The 25,169-nt window shown below is 39.3% G+C and overlaps 1 protein-coding gene across 1 annotated transcript in view; it reads left to right on the top strand.

The window, feature by feature from the left end:
* Positions 1-23,699, top strand: part of igsf21a (immunoglobin superfamily, member 21a) — a 171,276-nt gene extending 147,577 nt beyond the window's left edge. Inside the window, exons 6-10 of the mRNA XM_088424582.1 lie at positions 1,896-2,376; positions 10,940-11,025; positions 13,968-14,160; positions 16,252-16,290; positions 22,363-23,699. Coding sequence (XP_088280708.1) covers positions 1,896-2,376; positions 10,940-11,025; positions 13,968-14,160; positions 16,252-16,290; positions 22,363-22,442 — 879 coding nt within the window. The 3' untranslated portion in view covers positions 22,443-23,699. The remainder of the gene's footprint in view (positions 1-1,895; positions 2,377-10,939; positions 11,026-13,967; positions 14,161-16,251; positions 16,291-22,362) is intronic.
* The last annotated feature ends 1,470 nt before the right edge of the window (positions 23,700-25,169 follow it).

The raw sequence follows: 25,169 nt of genomic DNA, 5'->3' as shown, positions 1-25,169 counted from the left end.
ATGAATAAAATGGCATATTTTCCTTCCAATGCATTTCAATGGGTTTCAATTATATGTGGATTTTCACTCTTCGTGGGCTTCGAAGGGAGGATCCAATTCACATTTAGACATGAACCTACTTTGCTCGAATCCAAGTGAACAACGACTATCCTCGACAGTATTATCTCCCCTTCGGTCCCAAATGAGACATGCTGTATTTCCCATCACACAGTTTAGCATTTTGATGAATTCTCAGCGTATGTTTTGTCTGCTGGCCAGAAGCTCCAAACAAGTGTTGTTTTGTTTCGAGCTACTGGCATCCCTTCCTCAGCCAATAGTCCAAATTGCAATTAAGGCTTGAGCACCAAGCGGCGCAATAGTCCTCTTGGAATTGTTGCATATATTATTATCATCCTTACAAATGAATCACATTTCTGAGGGCCTCAACTAGATAAATAGCACCATTTTTTGCTAAAACTCCTGGTGAAAACATATTGCTGCATTTTCATACACTTACACACAAAACTCATACCTTAGTGTGCCATGGGCAGTTAGAAAAAAATTCGCCCCAACAACAAAACATACTCGCAAGTCTCAAGGATCCACTCCCTTAAACAAGGAATCGGCCATCTTGTTTTATGGTGTACTTTGACGAACTTTAGTTAATGATGTATACGAAGAGTGGGTGTGGCTAAATTACCAAGTTTTCTGATAGTGTGGTGTCAAAGTTTCATGATGATTTTCAAGGAGTCACAAAATTTGATTTCAAGATTTCTTAGTCAGCAGATTTAAACACAAAACTGTGAAACTTTTAGTTAATCACGGATCGGAGTTAATACTCCGGATGTTAATGCTTTTCTAGAGAAATAAACATAGCACATGGGTATAAATTAAGTATTGTCTTTATTACTTTGTGAGTGGGTTTGCACACACAAGAAAAAAAAAAAACCTTGACTCTTTTTGGATTATTAAACTCACCTTCGGGTCATATTGACCCAGGATGTTATCACTATTTTAGAGAAATAAACTTAACACATGTGTATAAACTGAAGTCTTGCCTTTGTTACTTTGTGAGTGGGTTTCCACAAAAAAAAAGAGGTTTTGACTCTTTTGCCTAATTAAGCACACCTCCGGGTCATATTGACCCAAAACGGCATTACTACTCCAGAGAAATAAACGTAACACATGGGTATGAACTAAGTGTTGCCTTTGTTACTTTGTGAGTGAATCTTTACACTTACACACAAAGAGATGTGTTTTTGACACTTTTGGATAACTGAACTCACCTCTGCGTCATATTGACCCAAGATGTTAACACCATTCCAGATAAACAAACTTAACACATGGGTTTGAATTAAGTGTTGCCTTTGTTACTTTGGGTCAGGCTCTTCTCTCACGCACACATAAACACGCACATGCACCGACACGCGCACATACATAGATGTGTTTTTGACACTTATTATTAACTGAAATCACTTCTGCGTCATATTGACCCAAGATGTTAACACCATTCCAGATAAACAACCTTAATTTATGGGTTTGAAGTAAGTGTTGCCTTTGTTACTTTGTGTGAGGCTCTTCTCTCACACACACATAAACACGCACACGCACTTACACACGCACACACATAGATGTGCTTTTGACACTTTTGAATAACTGAACTCACCTCTGCATCATATTGACCCGGAGACAGTATTGTTCTTCCTGAAAAACGAACATAAGACACTGGTTAATACAAAGTATTAGATTTGGGTTACACACATCCCAGACACTTTTGGATGCCAAAATACTCACCGGGTCAAATTGACCCAGGGACATTATTGCTGTTCCTTGCAATCAAGCATTACAGGAGGGTTGATTAACTTTGTTTTTTGGTATAGTTCACACAGCTCTAAATGTAAAACGGTGTTTTTCAGGTGTACTTCAAGCGGGACGGTGAGCTGATCGAGGTGATCTCATACATTCAGCCTTCAGCCGCCGACCAGGGCGGCGGCTCGGCAGGGTTCCGGGGAGCCAGGCCGCTCATAAGCCGAGACCTGGACGAGACCAAACTGCAGCGCTCCCTCTCCCTGCTGGACCCCGAGAGCAGGTCGGCGCGTTTGTACACGGATCGGCCGCAGCGCGTCCACACGCAGGGCCTGCAGGCCTCGGAGCCCAGCCCCGCCACCGAGGTCATACCCGAGACGGTGGTGAGCCGGGAGTTCCCCCGCTGGGTCCACAGCACCGACCCCCTGTACTACTTCAGCCACACGCACATCCCGCAGAGTGACGGCTCGGTGGTGGTGCAGGCGCGCCTCACCTGGACCCTCAACCCGCAGCTGGATAACGACGCGCTCTTCAGCTGCGAGGTCAAACACCCGGCGCTCTCCATGCCAATGCAGACCGAAGTTACATTGGGTAGGATGCTCTCTTTGCCTTTTTTTGTTTTTTGTACTTCCATTGCTACGGAGCCTCAAACAAGACAAACGGGAAAAATTATAGATACGTGGGTAACACTAATTGCGGTAAATGACATTTTAGTCATAAAACGTTCTGCAAAGCTTCTAACAGATATTTACCTGGGTAAAAACTTATAATTAACGTAAAATCATAAAAAAAAAAGTGTTGTAATACCTTTGTTTGCCAAAGATGTACAATTAATACAATGCTCGAACTTTTTATTTTTCAACGAGCCATGAAGGATGATTTAAAGTATAACTGTGTTAACTCATTCAGTGCCAATGACAGCTATAGACGTTGAGGATTCATTTTTGCTGGGTTGGCAATCAATGCGTTGATTCAACTTTTCAGTGTATGCCACTGAATATATATTGAAGGATAAAAATGCATTACTTGCAATCGTTATAAAGCTGCCATTTTGTGGAAGAACATTCACTGCCAATGATGGATATAGATGTTAAGGATCCATTTTTGCTGGATTGGCAATGAAAAGAGTTAATGGCCATTTTTGTCTTTCTACCAGTGACTCACCACGAAGTTTGGTTTGCAAAGTTAGTGGAGTTCAGCTGCCACTGGGAGTAAATAAACCTGAGTTAACTGTTAAAAAAAAAAAGAATCTTTGGACATTTTAAATAATATCCAAATTGAATGCACAAATTAGTGATTGAAATTGGATTATGTTTTTTTTCCTTTTTTTGCATTTTTTTGCTTGTCTCCTCAAAAACAAACCTAAAAAAACCCACATACATTTCTCATTTTTTTTGTCTTAAAGTTATCCAGATAAACCTACAATAAATACAGTAAAAAATGGTATTCATTTATATATTTTTTATGTTAAAACTGACTGATCCGTCTAGAAAAGAAGAAAAACTGTGAAAAATATAGTCATGTAAACCTGCAACAGAAAACATTACAGTCCTAAATGAAACCACGCATATATGCCTGCTTTTTTTTTTTTTTTTGCACATTAATCTCGCGCTTATGACTGGCTCTTTGCTGGTTTTGTGAACATCTCTAATTTGCCACCGACTAATTGTGTTGTGGCCTTGCAGATTGTGGGTTTAAGAGTACAAAGACAAAAAACCCTGCCAGTGACAGACAGGCCAATTCACGGCGCTGTCTGCCGCCAGATTGAGTTAGTGGGCCTCAGTTATTGGAAAAAGTCTAACTTAATTAGCGATGCAGGATGATGATTCAGACACGTTCTCAAATTTGCGTGCCTGAAGATTTTTTTTTTTTTTTTTTTTTTAGTTTTCACAAGAAAAATAGCAGGGGGCTTTTTTGTGAATAACAAAATATCCAAAAGAATAAATCCAATGAGGGAAAGCAGTCTTTTTGGGGTAAAATGTAGGTTTTATGCGTGCATGTGTTATCCTGAAGATGAACGCGCAAACCCGCCGTTTTTTCTCTAAACTAAAAACAAAGATGGCTCCCAGCATTTCCAATTATCACTTCAAAGGCGAAACGTTGGCGTCATTCTTCTGCAGACGAGCGTCGCGATCCGTGAGAAGCACGCATTATGGTGCGAAAAGAAAACTTGCACAGAAGAGATGCTTTTGTGTCTGCTATCCAAAATCAATAACATAACACTGGATTGATGCTGTCTGTTAATAATGTTTCTTTCTACCGACCGAGCGCTGAAAGTAACATCTGTTCTGATTGCATCACTCTCGGGTGCGCTGTTGCTTTTGAGGCGTGCGCCCTTTTTTTTTTTGTGTGTGCCAGGAATATGTCTTGCCAGAGCCCACACGTCCATATCACATATTTGGCTAATTAGGCTGATTCTATAGAGTTTCAATTAGTGCAGGAAGGGACATCTCTTTCTGTTGTCAACAATGCAACAGTCTGCACTTACAGCAGGTCTTGGCAAAAACAAAAATGGGCCTGGCAAAATTTCGATTCATCTCAGTCAATAAATACGGTGGACCCCAGCATATGAAATGAATAGGACAGTATTTTTCGAACTATAAGCCGCGACTTCTTCATCATGATTTGAGCCCTGCATAGTCTTGAAAATTCGATGAATTGACATTAATAGATAACCTATGGTAATTAGCTAATGTGTGCAAAACCTCAGATAAAAACATCAAAATTGCATATACCTGTTAATAATTACCAAACTAAATATTTGGGTATAAGCTAATAGGAAAGGGCCATTTAATGAAAAACTAATCTTTTACAGAATAGGCATTGAACTCCAGTCCTCGAGGGCCGGTACGGGCAAAAATAGCACAAAAAGACGAAAAATTTTGAAAGTACTCCCATCCTATTGGCTAATATCCATTAGAATCCATTTGATACAGCATTTTGGATTGTTTTCAACTAAACAAACAATTTCTTTTAGATTGTTTTAAACAAAATGATCTATTTCTGGTCATTTTCTGCAAAGCAACCCAAATAATAGGTCAATATTCTTTTTAGAGTGTGGAGTCCATTTGAATATTATTTTTTTAAATGCTGCTAATGCTAGTTCAGAAGAGTGATTAGATCACATGCTCAGCAGGATGAAAAGATAATTTTTGTATTTTATCAACGACAACAGATTCTTTTTTTTTTTTTAGCCATTTTGTTGTTGGCCCCACTTTTCTAGTGGGAATTGCGCATTGCAGAATAATTCCTATATTGCCGTTACCCCCAGAGCATCGAAAAGTAGTTCATCACACGCAAAAGTGACTCAGCACCGTACTCGCCGACGACGTGAGTCGTCTTCATCAGACTGAAGCGCAGCGCGGTAAATATTTTAACAGCTGGCTCCCTCCAACATGGATGATTAAACCCATGACAAACCCGCGAAGGGGCGACAAGACGGGTAAAAACTCGTGCTCAATGTCAATGCCGCTTTTATTTTGACAAGTTGTTTCAAGTCCTTCGTTTATCACCGCCGCGTCGCTCATCAGACGTTTGATTTTCATTTTCAGAAGAAAAGGGAATGGAAGATGAGCCGCTGAAAACGGAGCGCATTTTGAATGCCAAATGGAGAATTTCAGTAGAAGAAAACAAAATACTTCAGTCACAAAAGAAAAACATCTCCTCTGTCAAGGCTGTGGACATTAGGATTTATTTTTTTATTTTTTACTTTAAAAGAGACATATCGCATATAATAGGCTTTTTTATCGCTTGGATACAAAAAGTTGCGCCTTCGGCGTGCCTGCTTATGCTCCTTGTATGAAATTGATGAACCAAGAGAATCTATTCTGATTTCTGAAATGATGGCTTTAAAAATTTGCTTTTGAGTCATTGTCCAGCTGTTATTTTATACTGGGGTTAATTTACAAAAAAGTCCTTCCCGCCACTTTCAAAATGTTGATGGACTAAAGCTGTCATTCTCAACCTTTTTACAATGATGTGGCGCCCACCTGTGAAATGTTTTCAGCCAGGTACTACTTCCTAACCAGCAAGATCTTGAACACTCTGCACATCAATCTGCAGGTGCAAATCAATGGCTACAGATTGAGAACTGAGATTTAGAGTGAGAACTCTGGATAAAATCAAAGTTCAGACTTTTCACTGAGAATCTCAGAATGAAATGACATGAGAAGTTTCAGAATAAAGTCAGAATTCTGAGATCACTCGTGAAATTTCTTTACTGACTTTAAAGTATGAATTCTTTAGTTGTATTCTCTAGAACTCTATTATATTAATTATTAATTATCAGAAGTCACCTCTCAAAATTATGCTTTTGTACTCAAAATTCACACTGAAATCAAAATTCTGACTTTTGAGAGTTCTGAGTCTGAATTATGTGAGAAAAGTGAGAATTCCGATCAACATGAGTCGTCTTCCTCATTGACTTGAGTTAGATTTCTCTAAAGGCAGATTTCTGACTAATTTTCTGCCTTTAAAGCCAGAATTCTGATCACCAAAATACTTACTTTATTCTCAGAATTCTCAGTCAATCATAGGTCTCAAAAGTCTCAGAATTTTGACTTTCAAGCGAGTACTTTAAAGTCATAATTGTGAAATAAAAGTCTGTTATAAACATAAATAGATAAATGTTAGAATTCTTTGATAAATCAGTGTAAAGTCTTTTTTTTTCCAAATGAAGAATTCTGGCTTTAGTCTGATATCTTAGAAAGATCAGATTTCTCAGAGGTCAGACTCTTAGGTCAGACAGAGTCTGAATTCTCAGAATGGTCAGATTTCTGCCATTAAACTTTAGTGAGATTTCTCAGAACTGCCCAAATTCTGACTTTGAGAGTTACGAAAATAAAGTCAGAATCCTGTGCTAAAAGAGAGAATCCTTCCAACCTTTTCTTCTTCACGAGTTTCTATCCTTTTCTGCACGTCAGGGAAGTATTTGAAACGGTGAAAAAAAATCCATAATGTCCACTTCAATTGACAATAATTAACGTTTGCACATCGCGCACATTAAAGCGCACAAAACGTGCGCTTTTTTGGTCCTTTCGGCCACTTTCGGCCAGGAAATGAAAAGGTACTCTTTTCAGCAACCATAAGTGATAAATCTTTCAGCGATTTAATATCGTGGCATGAATTGCCACATTGTGACAACGGAACCGATGTCGTATTACGCACCTTGAATATTCATGAAGGGCAGCGCGCCGGCCATATAAATGGGCCGAGAGGCCGACGTCGGCCCGGGCCCGGGGGCGTCGGAAACGAGAGCTCCTCCTCCCGCTTTCAGATTGTCACGTAGGCTCTTGGATTCCGGCCACGAGAGTTCAGGTCGGCGCCTGAATATTTCAAAGGTGCTCTTTTCGCCTCCGGTCTCGGCGAACATTGTTTCAAGACTTATTTCGTGCACCGGGTCCGACTTTACCTCACGTCGCCGTTGCTTCGCCAGTCAGGGATAATCAAAGAGCAGATGCTCGGCTCCAGATGGCATTGGCATCTGAATAGAGGATGAGAATGTGCGTGACTGTGTGTGTGCATACGCATGCAGTTATTTGTGTTAGTGTTGGCCGATCATCAATACGTCTTATCTGGTGGCTTTAGTGTTCCCGCTCGGAGCCGTGAAAGGAATTACATGGCCGGATTCACCTGGATGGAGCTGCCTCCTGATCCGGCCGTCAGTCCTTTTTAAAATGGTCGCCATGCGCCTCTCTGCTTCTTTTTCTTTAACCAAGCCAGTCATCCAGTAAATATGACAGGCTGCCCTCAACTTTTCCCGTCTGCGGTGCGGCTGCCCGTACCCGTTGGTGTCAAGGAACACCTGACGCACGGCCATAATGTTGTCTTTCGTGCGAGCGTCGTGTTGTGCGCAGCTATTGAATATTTGGGCATTATACTGAATATTCTATCTAATATTTGAGTGTACAAATATAAACAATTTTTCGCTTGCTTACCGCGATGGTTTTGTTATGTCTTTAGACACCCCTTTTTCTTTTCAATTCTCATTATCTCTCCACCATGATTTCTGTCTCGCTGTTGGAGATCACTGGCAATAAGTGAATTATAATTAAGTTGCAGCGTATTCTCGATGATTCAGAATCGTATTCGTGATTATCAGCTGTCCCCCAACGATATAATCACTTTGGAATGATAGTTATGTTTTGTAAAAGAGTCTCAAGGATAACTTTTCAGTCTTTGCACCCTGAGTGGTGGGGCAACACCCAAGGAGCCTTTACTGACCAGCTGCCACTTTTGAAAATTCAAACTACATAGTCCTCAGGAGTCCTGGATCACTCCACGATAGGAGCGTGTGGCCTCATGTCCGTTGCGGCGCCTGACGCCCTCATCAAGGGTGGGTGACGTTGGACGCCAACTGTCACTACTGGACCAAATCCCAGAATTCGGCCATCATCTTTTTTAACAGCCATATGCCCGGCGTGCTCCGTGTGTGACACCATGAAAACCGTGAAGCTCCTCGGATAGCGCTGACCGTTGCCAGAAGTAGCCTGTGAAATGCCATCCGTCCCAGGCACGAGAAGACACGTCCAGCCGTGTCAAGCCTGCTTCGTCTTTGCCTTGGCCGCCAAGGGAAATATGTTGATGTTATATTGAAAATGTCAGCTTTATATTTTTTGATTGGTAAATGACGCTGTCCTACTTTGGGAGTCCTTTTGTTGATATACTACTCCCGGCAGATTATTAAAAAAATGTAATGAGTAAGGATATAGTGTGAACAATCGGCTATTTTTACTTCTCTTCACGGATTCACATTTTATTCTATTGATCTTATTCTTAATTAGCAGCTGATAAATGGACCTTTTTTTTTTTTTTTTTACTTTCTCTGTAAGACGCTAATATGCCACAAGAGGCTGTCAATAACCTACACATTGGTCTCAAGACCACATTTTAAGGGTCTCGTCTTGGAATCAAAGCATGTTTACTTGGTCTCGAACATGGTGGATTTTTGTTCAAGGCCACCTCTATTACTACGGTTATGATGGAGCATTTTGATGAAAATAAAATATATATTTTTTGCTTGGTGAAACACAATCTTAAACACGTACCTAATAAAAAACACATTTCAACTTAATCATGTACAGTATTGCCAAATATAAATTTCAGACGATGAACATTTTTTGCACTTAAAACTGTATTTTCCTCCTTTATAACATTGCATTTTAAACAAATCTCTTAAATGTTGGTCTTTGTGACGAGTTTGCTAGCTGAAACAAAAAGTGATCAGTAGGAACTGCAGCTGTGAATTTCGGTCAGCATCAGTATGCAGAGTCATTTGCATCCTTTGTACGGTAAATGAGTGTATTTTTGTTTTGATAGCAGGCGGGCGGCTGTATTTTGCTAGTGTGGGCCCGCTCTGGAATACATAAAGGAAAAATGCCTTTCATCAATTTCTCTGTGGGATTTTTGTACGTCGTTGGAATATCGTCACTGTTGTCAAGGCGATGCGCGTTATTGCATTCGATGTCCCTATTAACCTACAACAGGCATGTCCTAACCCGGTCCTCGAGGGCTGCTCTCCTGCATTTTTTTTACGTTTCTGTTGTCCAATGTAGCTGATTCAAATGATCAGGATGGTTATCGGGCTTCCGCTGAGCTTGCTGATGAGCTGATCATTTGAAAGGTGTGTTGGGATGACAGAAGCTCAAAAATATATAGAATAGCGATTTTTGAGGACCGGGTTTGGACCTGCCTGGCCTACTAGGAACACTCTAGTGCTGCTAGTTAGCGGCTAACTTATGCAAGCTATATTAGAGGCTAAGCTACCGGTAAATACGACAACATGTGTTGTACCTCGTATTTAAGTCGTTTGGTAGTGTTTATTTGGTTGTTAATTTCTTATTTGGTGGCTGGGCGCCCATATCATACGCATGACTTGTTGTGTATTAGCAATCTAAAAAAAAAAAAAAAAATTCCTATAATACCTGCATGAGAGCTAACATATTCATTTGTGTCCATTATAGTGGACATTTGTTTTTAGTCTATCATTTTTGACTCATTGGATGTTGCTTACTAAGTCCTACTGCGCTCGGTCGAGTACATCCCGGCCTTTCCAACAATGTCTCGCGTGTTTGGGTTGAACGCACATCACTTTGCTGTCTTGCTGAGATAAAATGTCCACCGCAATGTACACAAATGAATAGGTGTGCACTCGGGAGTATATGACGCACTAAAACAATAAATGACCCACTGGGACCCTACCTGTCACAAATGCAAAATGTATTAGCTCTTGAGATGCATTTTTACTCAACAGCTTGACACATGTTTACCCAATGCTCTGTTTTATTACAAATAAAAGGGTGTGATTTATCTTTTTTTATGCCTTGTAGTCTTACGAAAGGCATTCATTCATTAGCCTCTGCGGCTAAATAGCCATCCAGTCATTTCATTTACTTGTTTTTATTTATTTGTCTCTTAGTTTCCCCTCATCAATGAGAATAAGCGTCTAATGTGATTTATATTAAGAGTTAAAAGCGGCAAATTAATGGTGAACGAGTGGTGTTATTGATAGTGGGCCCTTAGCTCGCCTCTCATCCCCGATTAATTAGTTCATTCATCTAAAACAGCAGCGCACTGCTCAGCGTGTGCTGCAGTTAACTTCTTTGTTCATCGGTAATGCGGGAGCTGCTGAGACGGGCCTGAAACGATAACTTCTGGTCACCGGGTCTCCGTGAAAACGGCCCCTTAACTTTCAAACATTATGTAAATGATCATTCTTGTTTTTTTGGATCGAGACTCAGCACATAAGGGACGTATCCTGACCCCGTATAATCTGGGAGTATTAGAACCTCGGTGCTCCCGGCACCACATTGTTTTAGCGGGTCCAAATGAAAGGCGCAGAGGGCCGTCTGTCCGCAGCAAGACAAGGGAATTAGCTCCATGAGTGTCCCTTATCTCGCCGCCTCCACACTCCACCCGCCGCGCTCCCATTCTCCTCCAGTAATGAGTATCCACCCAATTTAGTCCCTTTTTCTCTCTGAGGGCGAATAAATTCAGCAGCGTTGTTCTGATAAAGGGACCTGCGAGGTCCCTCGTCTTTTGCCAGCTGACCTTAATTGACAGGAAATTGTATTCGTCGCCCTCCTTCTGTGACCGAACAGGTGCTTCTATTTTCCATGACCTTTTGTCTTTTTTTTTTTTTTTTATCTCCCTCCAGCTGCCCCGAAGGGCCCGAAGCTCTTTATGACCCCCAGCAGGGCCAAAGTCGGGGACACGGTGCGCATCACTGTGCAAGGATTCCAGGTAAGACCTTGCGGGGTAAAAGTCGGGTGCGACCGAACGAAAGTGAAACGATTACATCGATCGCGGGGTGGTAAACTAGCTCGTCACAGTGTTATTTCAACAATTATACCATCGGCCAGTGATTCCCAAGCAGGTGTGACATCATTACGGGCTCCGCGGGAAATTACCCAATTTCAATGAAAGCGCCCGTAATGTGAAAATAATTGTCTTTTAAAATGTGTTGCTAACAACCCTGTCAAATTTGATTGATTTTTAAAAATTGCCAAGCAGCCCTATGTAAAATGAGGTTTCAAGATCATTGTTTCAATTAAGTATGGACCAATAGAAAGGGAGCACTTGGTGAAGGTTTTTTTTGGATTTTTATGCTTTATTATTCCTTGTACGTCAAGAAAAAAAACGTGCCAAAAACCGGCAAATCTATTTTTTTTCCAAACCACAGCTCTGGGAACCCCTATTTTGAGTTAAATTCTAAACAAACTTTCACAGTATAATCTTAGTTAGTTTTATCCCGTATTTTACACTTCAAAACTGTGAATTTCTTTGGAAATAGCTTGAAAAATGAGCCGACACCGCTTCACTGTCTTTGACATCGCTTTTTGGTTTTTCGTCATTTTCTCGCTCCCCTGCAAAATTTGCATTTTCGCAATGATTCTCAAACTCAGCGGACGCATCTGCTTAGTCTATTAATTCATGCTACACTCGGCTAGAATCAAATACCTTTGATCTGTGATCCGTACAGATAACACCTGATGGTTCCGGCCTGATATGGTTTGCTGATAGGTTGCAGTATATTTTCAATGTAATCACTCAATAAATGGTGAGAGGCAATCGTAAACATTTTTGGGGTTTGTCTATTAGTATACAGTAGGGATTATGGTCCTTTTTAGCCATTGTTAGGTGTTTTGTTGTTATTTGCAACAAATGGAAATGGGCAGCTAATATTACCCCATGGTGTCCTCATATTTTAATATTATATTACATATATTATTATAATTATTATTATATATTATATATTGTATTTTATATTATATATATTTTATTATAATATTATTTTATAGTATTATTTCTAATATGAGAATATTGAAAAGATGCAGGTTGGCCAAATGGCACAAGCGCCTATCACAAAGAGAAATGACCGCGCGTCCTCGTGCAAATCCTTTTTGCCCTTCTCACTGTGAGATGAAGCCAAAAGCAAGCCAACCTCACGGTTTGTTGTTTCAGGGAATTTATTATGGACGACGACTCGTCAGTGCAGGTTCTCAGGCGCTATTCCTTTTTTTCCCCCTTGTTGCGTTATGTATGAGATTCAATTTGACACTCCTGCTCGTTTAAGCGGCACAGAGCACTGATTTTCCATCCAAAACATTCTTTGTTGAGTTGAGATCGTTTGTGAGTGTCACGCCTTGGTTGCTATCATCAACTCAATTTGTATTTTTGAAAGGTTATTCCTGGAGGTCAGTCCTTATTGGGCATTTTGCCAACGAGTCGCCGAATAATGAAAACATCTTAAAAATGACGTACAAGGCTGACGGAGTCATCTTTTTAATCCTTTACTGTAATGGCCAACACCTGTGTCACTTTTGGTAAACTTTTGTCACCTCACTAAGTTATAGCTTTCAAATTTCAGAGAACTGTTTAAATTGATTGACCATTGGGAGCATGGTGGTGTAAACATAGCCAAGCCGCAAACATGCAATGAGGATAACTATTTAAATTACCGGACCTAATTGTAATTGTCGTTCCGTCGTTTTATTTTACCCATGCTTCTGTCTCCACTAGTGGTAAAATCAGTATGTTACAAACTTTTGCTGATGGTTTGTCAGCAAAACGGGCATCCTTTAGTGATGGACAGTCCATCGGTTGTGATGGGTGAGAATTATTACAAAGATGGATGAAAACCTACTTTCAATGCTAGTTCGTCTTTATATCTTTATTGTGCCGGTTTCTTGTCACTCGTCAGTAAAACAGGTGCCATCACTGATGGACCGGCGGACTGCCCACCTCTCCTTGAATACCAAATATTATGGAGGCTGATACTTTGAACCAATATATATTTTAAGTAAACGGGAGCACATTGGAATCAAAAAGTGTCTTGTTGTAAAATTGTAATAAAAACTTCAGGTCGCTCTCAGGGTCATCAACATGTCCCTAAAAGTTATATTAAAACTTACGAGTAAATAGCTCCCTGTAGTTTTATACAGTACCGTAAATAAAAAGGACTTCAAACTTCCAAAATAACAGGGAAGTTCATATTTCACTCATTTTTGTTTTATATATATAAAAAAAAAAATACATTAGTAAAGTGCAGTGTTCTCGGGGTCAGCAGAATTTCTCGTAAAGTTCCCTGAAATATTAAATAAATCGTTCCTTGAAGTTGGCAGAGTGTTAAAATGCTGAATAATCCCCAGTCACTTGTATCTCAGGGCAGCACTGTATGCATCTGGAAGGAACAAACCAGAGTGCTGGCCAAAGCCCATTGAGGCGGTCAGTCATGAATTATTTCCATCCTCTGCCAGTTGTCGTGAAATCCATTCTGGCTCCTGATATAAGAACGGCGTAACCTCTTTGATGCATATGTTAAATTCCTCAAATTCCGCGTGAGTGACAGAACGGAATTAAATTACAGCCATCTATGTTCTGGCACGTACAAGCCAGTTGATGTTGAGTGTGCATGTGTCACCCAAGATCCGTCTGACACAGCGACACGTGAAAATCTTCTTGGGTGCCGTTATTTTTAGAAATGAGCTTGTTTACTGGAGGGTTAAGAACTGTGAGGGGAATAAACTGTTGTAAACTGAAGTGTCGATTATTAATGCATGTTGTTAACTCGCGGTTGAATCAGTGGGGGGACAGGCTGTATTATTCATGCATCCTTTGCTCTTTAATCTCTTTCTCTGCGCCGGCCCCGCCTCAATCCTCTGTTTCCTTCGGCGCCCGTGTAGAACGAAGTGTTCCCGGAGCCCCTCTTCACCTGGACCCGCGTCGGCGGGCGCCTCCTGGATGGCAGCGCGGAGCGAGAGGGCAAGGAGTTGATTCTGGAGCGGGTACCGGCCGAGCTTAACGGTTCCATGTACCGCTGCACGGCCCAGAATCCGCTCGGCTCCACGGACACGCACACCCGCCTCATAGTCTTTGGTAGGTTGGCCATTAAACTGAGATCGAGTTCAAGTTCAATCAATTATTTAAAAAGACATGTGTCCGCAGGCCAACCTCGCCACAATGAGCGGGAATGTTTTATACACGCAATGTAAAAAAAAATGAAATCACTCAAATGTATCCACAGTAATCGTGGAACATACCTTTGAGATTTATGCGACCACTTTTGGTGATGAATCATTAACGGAGCTGGGAGATTGTGATTAATATAAGATTGTGTCACTAATTGGCTCAACTACACTTTCTTTTTAAGACTGTACTTAGAGAGATGACTATTCGCCTAACGAGGGGTTTTAGTCCTTCAATGGTGAGCATCGCACGAGCGCTCTTGTGTTAGATCCAATAGACGAAGACCAAAATGGAGTCGATGGCGTACGCAATGCCAAGTGCAGTTTGAAGACAACTGGAGTGATTTAATTGAAATCCCACCAGTTAAAAGTACTGTAGCTCTTTATACATTTTGGTTGGACTCAAACCAAAGAGTTTAAGTTGATTTCATTGAAAGATAAACCGCTTATTGAGGTTCTTTGGGTTCCTCTTATAAGGTGAACTGTCATGTGGTGCCATGGTCCACTGATTGAAATTATACAAGTCGTAGACATAATCTTTTGGCAAGTTTGCTTCAACTGTTTACAATGACCCTAAAATTGCAGAACCGCCGTTCCCATCCGGGCACCTAACTTTTTTTGTGCATCTAATCATGATAGAGTGACATGGTGGCTGTCAAGGATTTCAGGAGAATTTTCCCCCAACGGGATTTCTTCTGCTGCGGTTGATGGCTCGGGAAGGCCGACGTCTAAAACTCCTGGGCCAAAACTTGGTCCCAGCACGCCGTTATCACATGCCAACAAAATTTCAAACTAAATAAAAGTGTCTGCTTTTTCAAAAATCCCATATATACATTCTGTATAATACTCCCGTATATAATACAAATGCGTACCAAATTTCAAGCTGTTAAATGACTTCAAATGGTTTCATTGGACAGCACTTGTAGGTGCTTGCGCCAGCACCTTCATAATGCGTGCTAGTCCCTTAGAAAATCAATGTGTGATTTTTCCACTTTTTTTTCATTTAATTACTAGGTGCATCAACTCTTGCTTTGTCCCTAAAAACAAGGATTAACGTGTCAGGCATTATTAAAATACAACTTTTAGGCAGAGTTGACAGGGGCACGTTACCTTGGAAGGAGTTTGCCAATGAACACCACAGCCTTCTTTCTGGCATGCGAGAAGTAAATGGTGATTACCCGACCTTGGCGGCTGCCTGACAGCCTTGAGACGGGACACTCGGCACTGGCAACGAGTCCAATATAATGTTCGATATACATCAGCAGGAATAATTGCTTGTAATGACGACAGCAGGCGCCGCCATCCTGATAACGTACATCATCATGCAGCACGCGAGGCTGCGGTAAAATGACCCAGTACGATAGGCCAACGTATAACCTCACTTGTGTGCTTATGCTAATTTGAAGCTGTGCTTTGCATAAATTCTGCAACATTATGTACACATGCACGAATGTGTGCCAGTGCAAAAGCTGGTTCAAATGCTTTGCCTTTTTAAACCGAAGAAAGTGTTCAGTTTACGTTTGAATTGTATTTATTTAACATTTAGCTTATTGCAATTTGACTGTCTTGTTTTTCATGATTCATCCATAATATGTGATTGATGAATATGACTTTTTGATCAAGAAGTGTGCATAAACGTGAGTGCATGTCAGAAGAAGAAGTTAGATTTCTTGCGCCGCACTTCCAGCTGAAATGTCACTTCAGATGTGAGCTTTTAGAATCCAAAAATAGCTGGGGAGGCGTTGTTTTTACCCAGGGGGCACTCTTTCTCCTCGCATTGCAATCACTTGGCAAGCTCTGCTTATTAAAGTACCAAAAAAAATGTAATTCACTCCGATTCATGAGTGTTTGGCACAAAAACAGCTTAGATGTTTTGGTGCACTGTGTTCCCAAAGTCCATTACCAGGCTAGAGTTGGTATCATACGGGATGAGAACCAGATCACAGCTCTGTCAATAATAACCTCTTCTTTTGTGTTTTTTTTTTCCTTTTGTCTCCCACAGAAAATCCAAGCATGATGAAAAACACGCAGAGCCAGAACAGTAAGTCTTCCAACCACGCAAATGACTAAGCCACGAGTAGGCGAATGTGATAAAAAATGCAACACTGAACTCCCGATGGTTGACTTTAACACCCTGACCGATCACAAAAGCAAAAGGTTTGCGTCGCTCGCACCACTATGATCACATTTCTCCGCTTCAATTCACATTTGTTATTAGTGGTCAGTGCTGTTGTCAAGCCCAATGTCGAGTCAAGTGTGAGTCACAAAAGTCTGAGTTCAAGAACCGGTTGAGATTAAGAGAAAACCTTCAAATATTTTCACAACCACAAAATTTGAGATGCAGTGGCTCCCCGGTTTACGACATCCCTGCCTTGCGTTTTTTTTTTCAGCTTTTACGTCGTATACCGCAACATTTTTTTTGTCCCCTCTCCATGGCATTTCTTTTGGCTTATGACACATCCAACATGGCGGCCAGTGTGTGTGCATGACCGCTATGTTGGCTGTGTGCGTGCTAATGCGTGTAGTGTGAGTCACAAAAGTCTGAGTTCCAGTCCAGATGAGATCCAGAGAAAACCTTCAAATATTTTCACAACCACAAAATTTGAGATGCAGTGGACCCCCGGTTTACGACATCCCTGCCTTGCGTTTTTTTTTTTTCAACGTTTACGTCGTATACCGCAACATTTTTTTTGTCCCCTCTTCACGCCATTTCTTTTGGCTTATGACACATCCAACATGGCGGCCAGTGTGTGTGCATGACCGCTATGTTGGCTGTGTGCGTGCTAATGCGTGTATACATGCCTCAATGCTAACGTCACTATATTGCTGGTCTGCTATTGGTCGGTGTCAGGGTCAAAATGGCCGCATGCTAAAGACTGGATCTCGTCTTGAGTACTTAAAATAACATATTTATAGTGCATTTTACTGCTTAATTCAAACTTTAATTGGTTAGTAATGGGCCCCAAGATTGTTAGTGATGTTAAAGAGAGAAGTAAGAAGATGATTTTTACAGAAACAAAGCTGGAGATAATCAAGAAATATGAAAAAGTCTAAGTTAGCTAGCATAGGCTACCCTCACCAGGGAATATGGCCATAACAAGCTCATCACTCACTCAAAGGTAAATAAATCCATTATATATTTTTTATTTATGATGTTATTCAATTGTATACATGTATATTATTTATATGTAGCACTTACTATAATACTTTGATACCAATTTTTATTTTGTACATTCAGTTTTGATGTTTTTACCTGGGGTTTTACACGCAATAGCGAATTAACACCTATACTCAACTCTTCATAGATTGAATGCAACCTTTTGTTTTAGAAACCATATGCACGGATAAACAATTGAGTTTTTGCACTAGTGAGCTAAATCTTCATATTAGTAAAGACAAAGAGTGCGCTAGTACATGAACTTTCAGCTGCTATCCATGGCATCCAATATTAGCACAAATGTCTTTCCTAAAAGCTGTGACAACAAGCCAACTATATCTGCTTCCACTCTTAAGTTTCAATTGTTTCACCGTAGCACTGCATCTTATTCATCCTCCGCCGATCTATTTTTAAACTGCGCTCCCACTGTTTGAGACGCGGATGACAATTTTTGGATAGGGCCTCGCCGAGCGTGGTCAGCACAGATTATCCTCAGGAGCCCATAGGACCAAATCCTGGATAAGCATCCGGGATTTGGCGTTCCTTTGTGAGGTGCGAATTACCTCATTGACAAAATCCGGCCAAGTAAACTTGATTCATAAGAGCAGTTGGTGGGTGGGAGTTTTACTGCTGCGGGGGAGGGGGGGGCATGATGTGCACACAAGACATCATTAGGTCAAGCAATGAACTTTTGGAGTTATTTGTTGTCAGTGGCAAGCTTCACCCCATACAATGACCAAAAGTGGAATTATCCATCATTTTGTTGCCCATCTGTCTCGCATTTTCATTTTATTAGACTTTATCTTTGAGCAACCATTGGAAGTGACGATAAATGACCCTAAAATGGTGATTCCAACACATATGGTAGATTTTTTTTTAGGATGACTTTGCCATATGGGTAATGGGCAAACCGAACAAAAATTAACAAAATTATTTTTGTTTCTTTGTTTTTAAGTTTACCCATTCGTCAACCAAATATAAGCCATGTTGGCAGAACAGATATTGGTTAGGCTGCAAACAAAATCCAGAGTTTGTATTTTTTTTTCAAATAGTCCTAAATGATGCAGACAAACACAAAATTGCTTCTTTTTAGATTTAATGGGGCAAGTCTATTCAGGCACCAACTAAATACAAAGAAATAAGCTTCATTCAAAATCTTTGAAGTCTCTGAATTAATAGCATATTTTCTATGTATTTGAGCTTTTTGTTTTGTGGAATTACTTTAAAAAGCTTGACTCTTTCCTTGCCAACGATAAGAATTCTCATCATGTACTATTAATTTTGACTTTGACGCAGGAACTATGTTGTTTTTTTCCGTTTTTGAAAAGAGTGATGACACTCATGGCCAGCGCTCCTCTTAAATTTAAGCTTAGTGAGCACTGTAGTAATTAAATGCGACCATTAGATGGGAGTGTTGCTATCAATAGCTACGAAAGATGTGATCAGCGGTTTGCCTTTCCCGATAAGGCTTGGCACTGAAAGAGTGTTTAGAAGTTAAACTAGCTTTTTCAAAATTCCTTTTATAGGTCTGCTTTTAAAATTTAACCTTCAAATTATTTGTCTTTTTGGACATCGCTACTTGAGATGTATGACAGGGTATATCATGTTCATACTTTTGTGAATTTCGTTATTGTTAGAAAAATATATATTTTTAACGAATTTTTAACAATTTTCATGACATTTACCACACCTCCTTACTCAGTGCAAATCCCCACATGACATCATCATCTGGCATGTTATTCACACCTTAATCCACTTTTTTAATGTCAGTGTGTCATACAACATTGAAGAACAACAACAACAGGTTGTTCACAGCAAATATTCCAAAAGCGGGTTCATCCAACCGCGAGAGCGTCCTCAGTGGTCCACTTGCAGTCGACTGGCGTACACACGCAAGTCATGCGGCCATCTGTTGGTTTTCACACTTTGGCTCAGACCGTGTTGACACTTTGCCAGCCTGCTTTGCTACATTTGTGGGAGTGGTCTTGCTCTTACAGTGTCTGCACTGCAACAAGAACAACATAGTAGTTTTCAGATTTGTATATATATATATATATATATATATATATATATATATATATATATATATATATATATATATATATATATATATATATATATATATATATATATATATATATATATATATATATATACAGTATATATATATATATATATATATATATATATATATACAGTATATACAGTATATATATATATATATATATATATATATATATATATATATATATATATATATATATATATATATATATATATATATATATTGTACATGAGTGTGCGTGTGTCTCTCTCTTCGAAAAGTTTCCTGGACCAAAAAATGACATTGTGCTAAATTACCAAGTTATTTTTTTCTTATTTCTTATACACAATTGAATGTGAAGAGTACTAAAGAGAAAAGCTGGGTTAAATCATGGTTTTTCCTGGCAACTTGAAGAAATTCTCAAAGATCGTGGTGTTCTAGGAGCCAGGGATTGAGCCGTATAGCCAATGGGCATGTATGCCGTGACCTCCCGGGGCCTTGTTCTACACCAGTTTAACTTAGAGGCAAGGTGCGCACGTGTGTGCGTGTGCGTATGACCCGAATGTGTCCTTGCTGTGACACACCTGCTCCCGCACTCATCCTGGCATTTGAATATTCAAATCTGTATCCCCAAGCCACAGCTAGAGGGACAGCAGAAGCAATGAAGAGCAAATAAAGGACAGAGAGTGGCTGTAGATACAAAACAGTTGAAAAAGACATCATTAATGTCAGGCAGCACGGCAGATAAGTTGTCAAGATTCCCTCCTGCCTCACAGTTCTGGCCCTTATGTGCTCATGTGCACAAGTCAGCCATATATATATATATATATATATATATATATATATATATATATATATATATATATATATATATATATATATATATATATATATATATATATATATATATATATATATATATATATATATATATATATATATATATAGAGAGAGAGAGAGAGAGAGAGAGAGAGAGAGAGAGAGAGAGAGAGAGAGAGAGAGAGAGAGAGAGAGAGAGAGAGAGATACAAAAACATACATGAGTCTCTTAAAAATGTATTGCGATATATTGGACGATGTTTGTAAAATAAAACGTCCATGGCATATATATTAACAACGACTGAAAAAAACAGAAGAAAATTATTAAACAACATAAATTCTTTTCATTCTTTTTTCAGAAGCTACACATCATTGACATCTATGAGCACGCATTAAACATTCTTTTTTTAAGAAAAAAAAAGCAACATGTCCACATTTTTATTTCAAGCCTGCCCTGAACTGTGTTAATATGTCCCCAGCAGTAGAGAATGCTCTTTCAGATGGCACTGATGCGGTAGGAATATTATATTACTGTGCAAAGCTGATACGTGATATATTGGAAACGTATTGCAATACTCGTATTGTGTCACCCTAACCCCAATCCTAATATATATATATATATATATATATATATATATATATATATATATATATATATATATATATATATATATATATATGTGTGTGTGTGTATATGAACACATTGTGAACAGTTTGAATATGTGAGCAGTTACTGTCATAAGAAAAAGTCACTTTTCTATAAGCCAATGCATTGGCATTTACGTCTGCTCACGGCGAATGTTTCTTCTCCCCGATTTGTGTCACACCGTGGACTGGCCCACCATCTGCTCGCCAAAGCTGTTCCCACGATGCACCGCGACAAACGTGGTCGTCACACATGTGCAAAAGGGATTATGCGGCGATTACACATCCAGTCCATTAAAATGAATTTGCCACTTCATCGAGCGCTCCTCTCATTAAATGCCGGCGTGCAGCTCGTACTGTATGTGTGAGAGGTTAGCCTTTCATTTACATTGTTAATGTGTAGTGCATAACAGAGGGTGATTTAACCAATGCTAATGAGGTGTAACTGTTGCTTTATATGTGAAAGCAGTTTGCAGGAGATATTTTAGTCACGCCGTTTTGTGCCAGGCTTGAGCAATAGTGGCAGGTAAAAAGAGGAGTTCATTTTCATCATAACTTTCTTCTGAAGTGCAGAACTTTGCAATCAAGTTTCATGTATTAACTAAAGCTTTTTTTTAAGACAGCATTCCTTTGTTTATAGTGGAGGTCACTTTCCGAAAAATACCTGAAGAAATCAAAATCCATGAAGGGGAGATTGAACAGTTAATTTTTTTGTTAGAAGATATCATTGTATAAATAAAATATGAATAAAATGTAATAAATACATAAACATACGTAAAAATCCATGTAGTAAAGGATGAATTACGTTGTTAATAAATAAAATTGCTGTTTTGACTGGTCCGAGAAAAAAGGAAAAAAAAATAGTGAGGTAGACCTACAAAAGAAAACATTATGTTCATGAATTAAAATCAAATATATTCTCAAAATAACTTTTATTTTATACCCGCAGTAACTGAAATCCGCAAAGTAGAGTTTGAATGGTTTTTTTTTTTGCTTTTGTTCCCTGTTATTTTTATTTGATTCTTTCTAAAAAGTAAATAAACAAATATAATAATAATGATAAATACGTAATATGAATATATTTCGTCTGGTTCCACTGCGAAGGAGGAAATCAAGAAAAATGAGGAAAACCTGCATTAGATTTTGTCATAATTGAAAGTCCGGAGTAGGAGTTTTTGTTAATTTGGGTCTGATTTAAGAGGGCGAAAATTTGCACGTAAAATAGCAAAGTAAAACTGCGATAGAAAACTATTTGGTTATCATTGAAAAATCGCAAGAGTGAAGCAACAATAACCACGATGCAGCGAGGTATCGTATATTGTACTTACTGTCCATTAAATTTTAGGGCACTTCAACTTTAGGGCCATTTAAACCCCAATTCTCAATGTAAACATACAAGGATAACTTTGACTTCACATGTCTGTTTGTTTTTTGTTTTTTTTTTAACAGGTGGAGCCCCGCACATGAACACCGTGAGCAGCCTCACGTGGATGGCCTTTGTCCTCACAGTGACCGTGGAACTGACGTGAAAACGCGTACGCTCGCACATAAATGCTCTTCTCACACAACACACACAAACATTCAAAAAAATAAAACCAACGAAAAAATACGCTTACGTTCAGCAACCTTGCGAGTGTTCTGCGGCCGTCAACAAATCATCGGTCCAGGCCACGGTGCTGCCACAAGGTGGCGCCCCTCCCATTTTTTGTAACGAAAGAAAATGTGATTACACTATCTAAAGAACAACGTGATGACCCCCTCCCAAGTTACTTTTTTTTGTGTGTTTCATGCTCCACGTCTGCTTGTTGACCAATAAAATGATTCAATCTGGAAGGACAGCATTCGGGTTATATTTTTTGTTTATTTGTTGTTTTTAGGTTGGGGGGGTGGTCCTTCTGTCATTGCTTTTCCCACGCAAATGTGAAAAGTGGCTTAGACTGTGCCACCTGAAACAAATAAAATAAAAAAATCAACCGCACCCATTTGCTCCATGTCCCGAAATGCACCACAAGGATTCGGAGCGGTGGAAGATGTGGGGGGAGGAAGGAGGCGGGGCAACAAACAGAACAATCTATATAACAGGTATCGCTTTTTTATTTTGTTTAGTTTCTTTGTTCCTAATTTCATGGCTGGAATGTACAAAAGATATTAATTGCATTAGGGAAAACAATCTGTTTTTGGGGTGTATTTTGTGTACATGAGTGTAAATAATGCAAATAATTAAAGAAGTTTTATGGGGTTGTGGTGAGGGACGGTTGCAGACTTGTTTGTAATTCATCCATCAGAGCTAAACGTTGGCCGACTGAACAAAAGCGGCTTTTTCCATAGCCCATTAGATTTGTTTTTTGTTTTTTTAATTCAGTATATACAATATCAGTATGACAGGAAATGTCCTCACATATGTCCAATGTTTTAAGGATTGTGATGCATGTGAGTTTGTTATTTTTCACTCTCTTTTTCTTTGTTTTATTTGTTTTTACGTCAATGCCGCAGCAGTTGGTTGCAGCTATGTTTTATTGTCATGCTATCTTAAGTGACCTACATTGTATGCGTGTGTGTGTATGTATATATATATATATATACGTAACTTTCTCTCTCTCTCTCTCTCTCTCTCTCTCTCTCTCTCTCTCTCTCTCTCTCTCTCTCTCTCTCTCTCTCTCTCACGGGTTAATGGTGTCACACCAGCCACCAATTTTTTTTTTTCCCCCACGCCGGACTGATTAAACAGGGTTGTTTGCATTTGTTTCATTTCACCTGTATTAAAAGTGGAGAGATGATCAACCTGACGCATTTGTTGTGTTTTGTATAATCGTTGCTTGTTTATGTATGCAAAGAAACATACTCATTAATAAAAATCCATGATATGAAGACGCAGCAACATATATATAGTACTAAATAGTACTAAAGTCATTGATTACCTACGTACTTGAGAACGAAATCAAATTCATTAGTGTATACAGGTTTTATTTACTTTAGTAGTTAGTTAACCAAAGCAATTGATTATTTCAGTACTTAATTCTTTTAGTACTGATTACTTCAGTACTTAATTCTTTTAGTAGCAGCCATTTTTAAAACTCTTTAAGCCAAACACCTGAAAAACAATGTCTCTAACAAGAAAGCACGTCAAAATCTATCTTTGGGATTGAATGAGTTCATCAGAATGCCATGTTTGGACTATTACGTGTGCTGGTAAATGAAAGGAAATTTATCGTATAGAGGGACGCTTGGGATGCCAGCTCACCCTGCAAAAGTACGACGTCGCAAAAAAGCCCCACGAGGTGGAGAGCTGCTTTCCAACATAATTACAACAAAATTAAGAGGGCCTGAGCTCTGAGAGGGAAGCCGGGCGCACCGGCTGCATCTCATCATAACTTGTCATTTCCATTTGAATTCGAGAGGCACTTCTGGTGCTTTGTAAAAAAATTATATAAATAAAATAGGTTGACGCATTGCAAATTGCGTTGGCCGATGTGAAAATTGTGTTTATCCTGTGTGTTATCAGGTCATATGGAAAAAGAAAGAGGAAAGTCTATTTGGTTCCATCACATGGTTCCATTTCAATTATTTTGCTCTGAATTTGAAAAGAAAATAACGTACTGTTCTTGTCATGGCATTGCAAAGCATTGATAAAATATAAGTGCCTTCACGTGGCGATGGAAAAATGAAGCTTTGTGACACATCTTTGAGTTTATGTATTTAGATTTTTTTTAAATTAAATTAAGGCATAAAATTTACACCTTTTTTTTCTGCATGTCATGTTTGGTATACAAAAATGCATTAGAGCAGGGGTGTCAAAATTATTTTTATCATTGACAGCATTGTAGTTATACGTTCTGTTAGAGGGCCTTTGTGACTGCGAAGTCAAATACATTTGTTATCATCGTCGTCACACATTTATGCATTTGGAAATCAAAGGTCATTAAAAACAGTTAAAAGGGGTATTGATTACCAAAAAATCGTAAAGTTGAAGACAACTTGAAAATTAAGTATTTTAGCCAGCAACCTGAAGTCATAAATAGCATTTCGCAGGCCACATAAAATGATGTGGCGGGCCGGATCTGGCCCCCGTGCTTTGAGTTGGACACCTGTGCATTGGGGGGTTAGTTTATGTGTGGCTTAAATTTACTTATACTTGCCAGACAAATTGGTGTAATTTTTTTTTTTTTTGGTTTAGCGCTCCATGAACCTTTCCTCGAAAGCTAAAAGTGAACAAAAAACGAAGCAAAAACATGTTTATTATGCTATCTAATATAAGA

The sequence above is a fragment of the Hippichthys cyanospilos genome, chromosome 9 (assembly GCF_059441005.1).
Source record: "Hippichthys cyanospilos isolate Australia breed blue-spotted pipefish chromosome 9, RoL_Hcya_1.0, whole genome shotgun sequence".
Lineage (NCBI taxonomy): Eukaryota > Metazoa > Chordata > Actinopteri > Syngnathiformes > Syngnathidae > Hippichthys > Hippichthys cyanospilos.
Note: the sequence above shows the minus strand (reverse complement) of the source record. Positions and strands in the feature narration are given on the sequence as shown.